Source organism: Musca autumnalis, unplaced genomic scaffold (assembly GCF_047663935.1).
Source record: "Musca autumnalis isolate F117 unplaced genomic scaffold, ASM4766393v1 scaffold_4, whole genome shotgun sequence".
Taxonomy (NCBI): Eukaryota; Metazoa; Arthropoda; class Insecta; order Diptera; family Muscidae; genus Musca; species Musca autumnalis.
Window position 1 is genome coordinate 124,994,354 of NW_027411977.1, and position 7,559 is coordinate 125,001,912.

The 7,559-nt window shown below is 36.7% G+C and overlaps 1 protein-coding gene across 1 annotated transcript; it reads right to left on the reverse strand.

Moving 5' to 3' along the window:
• Nucleotides 1-5,685: 5,685 nt before the first annotated feature.
• Nucleotides 5,686-6,773, reverse strand: LOC141403063 (probable serine hydrolase). Its single transcript, XM_073985227.1, has 2 exons — nucleotides 6,697-6,773; nucleotides 5,686-6,630 (listed from the first exon to the last, which is right to left on the reverse strand). Exons 1-2 carry the CDS (start codon nucleotides 6,697-6,699, stop codon nucleotides 5,686-5,688), a joined length of 948 nt encoding a protein of 315 aa, XP_073841328.1. The 5' UTR covers nucleotides 6,700-6,773.
• Between the last annotated feature and the right edge of the window lie 786 nt (nucleotides 6,774-7,559).

Consider the following 7,559-nt stretch of genomic DNA (forward strand, 5'->3'; position numbering starts at 1 on the left):
CAATACAAACAAAATGCGTTCACCAAATTTCCGAATTTGTATACATTTCAAACGTACTTATCGATTATAGAAAATGGTACCAAACCCATAAATATATCCTTATATCAACCCAATATACCAACGGCGATTCTCATTTAACTGCCCACCCAAAACCAAGTATTATAGTACGATTTAGTATTTTTCATACACATAACAGCAAATTTCCGAAATCTCCTCCTAAAATGGAATCAAAATTGCAGCTAAGCAATTCCCTTTTCGCAATAAAAAATTGCACAAAATTCTGTTTCAAACACATCAACCGTGACTCTAAGACTCAATTTTAGAACTCCAGCACCCAATACCTAATTTAGAACAACTCGAAATTTTTGGTATATTCATTGTACGTATTTCCTAAACCACCTTCATATGCCAGCGCTGTACGCTAACACTTAGTACTTTTCGTTTACATATGGTACGTTTTTCGCAACCACATCCATATCTCAACCCTACTCACCAGCAGCGACTTTAATACCAATTTTCGGAATTCCATTTACCATTTAGTTGTGCGAACGACTAAAGCCTATGGTCAACGAGATAATTGGACCATACCAATGCGGCTTTAGACCTGGCAAGTCCACCATTGACCAGGTATTTACCCTGCGGCAAATCCTGGAGAAGACCCAAGAGATGCAGATCGACACCTACCACCTTTTTGTCGATTATAAAGCAGCCTTTGACAGCCCGCTGCGTTCAAAGGTATTCCAAGCCATGTCTGAATTTGGTATCCCCGCAAAGCTCATCCGTCTTTGCAAAATGAATTTAACTGACACGAGGTGCTCAGTTAAAATAGGAAAGAACCTCTCCGAAGAGTTTGGTACCAAAAGAGGTTTCAGACAAGGAGACAGCCTTTCGTGTGATCTCTTTAACATCCTGCTGGAAAAGGTTATACGAGAGGCAAACGTCAAAAGAAGTGGCACAATCTACACCAATAGTCACATGTTACTTGCTTATGCTGATGATATAGACATCATAGGCCGATCAGTAAAAGAATTTACTGATACCTTTATGAAGGTCGAAGGAGAATCTGCTAAAGTGGGTCTGGCGGTAAACGGTGAGAAGACCAAGTTGATGTTGTCGACGCGCAATGCGTCAATTGAGCTCGGACCGACTGTGGAAGTTGGTTCCTATGATATTGAGGTAGTTAAAGACTTCGTCTACCTCGGCACCTCCGTAAACACAACAAACGCCATCAGTTGTGAATTAAAAAGAAGAATTATATTGGCCAACAGATGCTACTTTGGTTTACGTAAGCAGTTCAAAAACAAAGCCACATCTCGTCAAACAAAAATAACGCTCTACAAAACACTGATACTACCCGTGCTGAGGTATGGCTCCGAAGCCTGGGTACTTGCGCAAGCAGACATGACAGTGCTTGGTGTGTTTGAGAGAAAAATTCTTCGAAAGATCTACGGAACAATCTGCGTTGACGGTGAATATCGACGTCGCATGAACCACGAGCTGTATCTGCTGTACAACGACATCAATATTGTTAAACGTATCGAGATGCAGAGATTGCGTTGGCTATGCCATATCATAAGAATGAGCGATGATGACCCCGCTAAAAAGGTGTATAAACACGGACCGCTTGGCGGTGCACGCAGAATTGGCAGGCCAAGGAATATATGGCGCAAACAAGTGGATGATGAGATGAAAAGGCGCGGTATTCCAAAAAGCGAAGCAACAAATAGAGAGAATTGGAGATCTTTTCTTAGTTCGGCTTATAGAACAAATGTTCAGTAATGGGCCAGCTAAGTAAGTAAGTATTTACCATTTAGTACTTTCCAAACAGTAATCTTAAAACAAAAATCTTTGTGTCAAAACAAAAATTTCAGTATTCTAACACTATCCGACCACCCTATTCCTAATCCAAACTCTACCACATTTAGTACAATACACATAATCTTCATCCATTTTCAAGATTCGTTCTTTCGTTCTTCCAAATCGAATTTCTACCAAATTTAGAACCATTTATAATTTTTCTTATACATTTGCAACACCACCTCTATATCTCAACCCTACGATACAACAGTAACCCTTATTCCGAATTTCGAGATTCCAGCTCCATCAGTTCACCCAAATCCAAATTGCATCAAATTTATTACCATGTAGTACGTTTTGTACTTTTCGAACATAAGAACGAATTTCTAAATAAACGAAAATTTAGAATGAAATGCTACTTATTTTAGTACCTCCGTATCATTCAACTGTTTTATTATGCAACCCATTACAAAGTAATGTAAACAATATACTTTCTGTATTACATGTAAGCTGAAAAATAATGGGCTATTTTTAAAAAATTTTAAAATTAAGTAATGACTACCAATTAACAAAATAGGGAATAGTTGGTGGTGCACATGTAAGCGTTTAAACAACCCTTAATGTCCATACGCGTGGCTACACACTGTTAGTGTGTTTGGCTACAAAGCAGAAGTTCGCATGATCAAATACAGCAGAGAGCAAAACAAAGTAAAAACTTGAGGTGTGATGGAATTGAAAACAAAATCGACCTCAAATGCTATAAAAATAGAACATATGTTTTTTTAGCTTATTTTTATACCCTTCACCATAGTATGGAGGGTATAGTAAGCTTGTTTTACCGTTTGTAACGCATAGGTCCATGTTTTGGTATAGCTTCCATATAACGGTACCTTCCGATTTTCGGTATTTTGAAAATTTTAGCTACAATTTTTAACTGAACAAGCTGCATTTGAGTTTCTCAGTAGCCACGAAACTTTTTCACGAAAAATAATCAACATTTGTCCATGCTTTATTTATAGGCCCCATATAACGGTACCTCCCAATTTTCGGTATTTTGATCATTTCAGATACAATTTTTAACCGAACAAGCTGCAAATAGAGATTTGAGGTTCTCAGTAGTCGCGAAACTTTTCCATCAAAAATCGCGAACATTGGTCCATGTTTCGGTATATCCCCCATATAGCGGTAGCTCCCGAATTTCGGTATTTTGCAAATTTTAGCTACAATTTTTAATCGTACTGCCTGTAATTTGACAGTGGCTACAAAACATATCCTCAAAAAATCGTCAATATAGGGCCATGTTTTGGTATAGTCCCCATATAACGGTACCTCCCGAGTTTCAGTATTTTGAGGAGTTTAGCTAAAATTTTAATCAAACTAGTTGTAATTTGACTTTTGAGGTTCTCAGTGGTCATGAAACTTTTTAACAAAAATTCGCCAACATAGGTCCATGTTTTGTATAGCCCCCCATATAACGGGCTATATTTCGAGGATTTTAGCTACAATTTTTAACCGAACTATCTGCAATTTGACATTTAAGGTTCTCGGTGGCCACGAAACATCTCCACCAACAATTGTCAACATAGGTCCATGTGTTGGTATAGCCCCCATATAACCTTTCGATTTTCGGTATTTTGAGAATTTTAACTAAAATTTATCACGGAACTAGCTGTAATTTGACATTTGAGGTTTTCAGTGGCCACGAAACTCCTCCACCAAAAATTTTCTATATGTTCATGTTTTGGTATAGCCCCATATAACGGTTTCTCCCAATTTTCAGTATTTTGAAGATTTTAGCTACAATTGTTAACCGAAAAAAAACATTGTTGTACCCCGATTCGTATTTAGCTCAATGATATGGGACCTACTGTTTATCGCCGAGTCCGAACGGCGTGTCTTAAGACACCACTTGTGGAGAAGTTTTTCAAGGCTGAAATACTCAGGAAATGTCGCCAACATTACTGAGGGGTATTTTGCCACCGTTGAAAAATGTTTGATGTTGCCTGACCGGGGAATCGAACCACCGACCTTCTGCGTGCAAGGCGGGTGTGTATACCATTGCACCACGGTGGCACCCACAATTGTTAACCGAACTAGCTGTAATTTGACATTTAAGATTCTCTGTGGTCACGAAACTTCTCCACCAAAAATCGATCTAGCTGTAATTTGAGTTTTGAATTTTCAGTGGTAACGAAACTTCTTCACTTAAAATCGTCAACATAGATCATTGTTTTGGTATATTTTGAGGGTCTTAGCTGTTTGACGGAACTACCCGTAATTTGACATTTGAGGTTCCCTGCAGTTATAAAACTTTTTAACCAAAAGTAATAATGGTGGTACCTTTTACCTGACTGAACATATTTTTTTGAATAAATTAGATAATTTACGCATTTGGTGTATCCATGGTCGAAAAATGTTTCCACGTAAAATTGTGAAAGGAAACTAATTATTCCATTTTAATTAAGACTATTTTATGGTGGAGGGTATGAGAAGTTCGTCCCGGCTGAATTTAACGTTTGTTACTTGTTCAACTTATATTGGCCATAGAATAGTTATTTTAGTAGTTATAGAATAACTAGCTAATCAGTGAGGCATGCCCTTGTTAAAATAATGGGTTAGTAGGGTGTTTTGTAAGTAGTTACGACTTCCAAAAAATATTTTAAAAACACATTACACAGTGGATCCACTTGTATGGAGAAAGTGGCCAAAAATATTTAGAGTGTAAAAATCAAGCCAATGCGCCGGTTACAGCTTTGCGCTGCTGCGAAGAGTGTTTTAAGAAACCAATAGCGTAACATTCTGCCCCCTTTCCCCTCTGGAGGGGGTATACGGTAAGAATTGTTTTATGCTGTTAATATAAAATTACATGAACGAAGGTCCCGATTATCTTGTGAAGCAAAAGTAGGCTTGGGGAAACAAAACAATCTCCAAAACAACATAAAATTCAACCAATTTAGCGGATTAAAAAAATCTACATTTTTGTCTGAAAATTGGTCAAATGTTTAATATAAATCTTATAGCGTTCTTCCTGGAAGGCACTTACCACCAACGTAAGATATATTTGGAAGAAGATTTCTTCCTCTTGCCACTGATGCCAATTATGTTTATGTACGTGGTCAGATAACAGAGTTATACGCTAATATATCCATAAAAACCCTTTTCTAGGGCAGCTTTAGTCAGCGACCCAACATTTATAGTCTGGCACTAGATGGCAGCTGATTTTAATACTGAATAATCTTTAACCCATGACCTACTTTGGAAACTTATTCCCGAGGTGGGCACTGGTGGGCATCATGATTAAAACCTTATGTCAACTTTAAGTATATAATCGAATAGGCACAAAATGCACTAAGAAAATATGCAGCTAACTAGAATTCCAAAACACGCTAAAACACTATTTTTAATGAAAATTAAGCTATTACCTCCCCTTTCAAAATCCACTATAATATTTTGCTATACGTATTAGTTTCGCGATATCTTGAATATATTTACTTGCACTTAAAATATAGGTTGTACTCACAACAAAAAATATTAGTCAAATGTTCCGACTTTTGAAGCTATTCTTAAGAAGATCGCGTTCGAATGAAACAAAAACTAATATATTTTTAAAAAGGTCCATATCATAGCTGTCTGAGTTGCCAGATGTTGTATAAAAATTTTGACATTATTTTTTTTTTTTTTTTGCCAATGGGTGGATCCACTGTGCATTATTTGGTAATGTTTTTTTTTCTGGGCACATCCATTTAATGAAATTAGAAACACTGCAACTATATATTCAGAATAGTTTTTATTTGAAAACTTATTCACAGGTATCACACTAACAATGTCCAACACCTACAATTTAATAATATCTTTTTCGGTAATAATTAATAATTGTTCTTTTTTTATTTACAATTTACAGTCCGTGAATGTCGGTTCCACTTGCTCCGGCGGTCTATGCTTTTGTAAAAACGGTAAAATATATTCAGCAACTTCGTCGGCATTAGTCAAATGGCAATGATGTTTAAGACCAGGTAAAACGTGAAATGCAAAATTTGGATTATTTTTTTCATGCCACTCCTTTATTGTCTTAGTAACCGGGGATTCTTCATCAATGTGATAGGAAGCACCTCCTTTTATTGCCAACCATTTGATTTGCTGCATTTGCTTAGCCATAGCTATACAAAGCCCAGGCTCGGTTCCGCGTTCTTGAAGTAATTTTGTTGAGCTATCACGTGAGAAATAGTACAACTCCTTATCGGCACACTTTGTGGTGTTTCGCTTCAAAATATATTTCGTCTTGTCAATATCTATGGATCTTTCAGATGCTTCATGTAAAACTTCTTGCAAACGTTCAAATGTATACAGTGGTTGTTTGCGATTGTCTGCCTTCAGCTTGCGTTCAGTCTCAACAAGAAATTTGTCTATTGAATATCGATAGAATGAAATTTGTGCCTCAAGAGAGTGATAACGTGTGTGTAAGATATCGATGCTGATCAATACATCCACTAGATGTGGAAAAACTGAAGAAAAATGAAATCCCATTGCCGCACCCATTGAATGGCCCATCAGCGAGATTTTTGTCCACCTAAAGTACCGCATAATCTGTCTTATGGCGCGAACAAAGTCCAGTGTGTGGTATAATAATCCAGGTGGATGGTGACTGGATTTTCCATGGCCCGGAAAATCTATGGCCAAGACGGGTATATAATGACTAAGTTTGGGCGCCAAAAGTGCAAAACTCCCAGCATTATCCTGCCAACCGTGAAGGGCAACAATAGGACGTTCATTACGATTGCCATACCAACAGCCAGCAATGCAACCAAGTTTAGTAGGTATTCGAACTTCTTCGCACTACAAAAAAGAAAAAAAAAATTAAGTCGAATAAATGCAATAAATGCAATAAAAAAATATATTTACCATATCAGAATGACCCTTTTAATGTATTGACACAACTATGCCAAGAAAACAATGCCCAATGAACAACTATTTGTTTACACGTTCACTTTCTATATTCGAAAGCATTACTACTTTCTTATCTTCAATGTTATGTACACTGCGATAAGTCCAGAGGGTCGAAGAGAATTTTTAGAAATTTTGAAATGCCCGTAGAGCGAGAGAGAGAGAATTGGATACAATTTCTCTTAAATATTTCAAATTGTATTTTGCTGCATTTTCTTATCATTTTTTCTGATTTAAAAACTTAATTGTATTCTTTAATAGTACAAAAACGATTCTCTAGATTAAACAATTAAAAAATTGGAAATAAAGTCAAAAAATGTTCATTTATTTGTTTTTCAATAAAAACCGAAAATGAATTAAGGGGGGAAATTTTCATGAAATGTTCACCGTTCTCAGCAGGGCTGGTATAAATAGAGATGGACAGTGGGTAAATACCCAATGGGTAAATACCCGGTAAATTGGGTAAATTGGGTAAATACCGGGTAAATACCCATTTGTGGGTATTTATTTGGGTATTTACTATATTGAATCTCTAATACAACATCTTAGACCCTATTTCTGGGTTTAGGTTATAAAATCGATTCAAAATGGATAGTTTTACAATACTTTAAACAAGTGGGTAAATACTTGGGTAAATACCCGAGTATTTACCCAAGTGTTGGGTAAAAACTCATTAACTGCCGAACCACTTGACGTAGGCTGACAAAATTTGGCACAAATCTTACTTATATCAAGAGAATATCTAGTATTGAGAATGGGGTCTCTGGGTCCATGTTTGGATATAGCCCCCATATAACCGTACCTCCCGATTTAAGGTATTT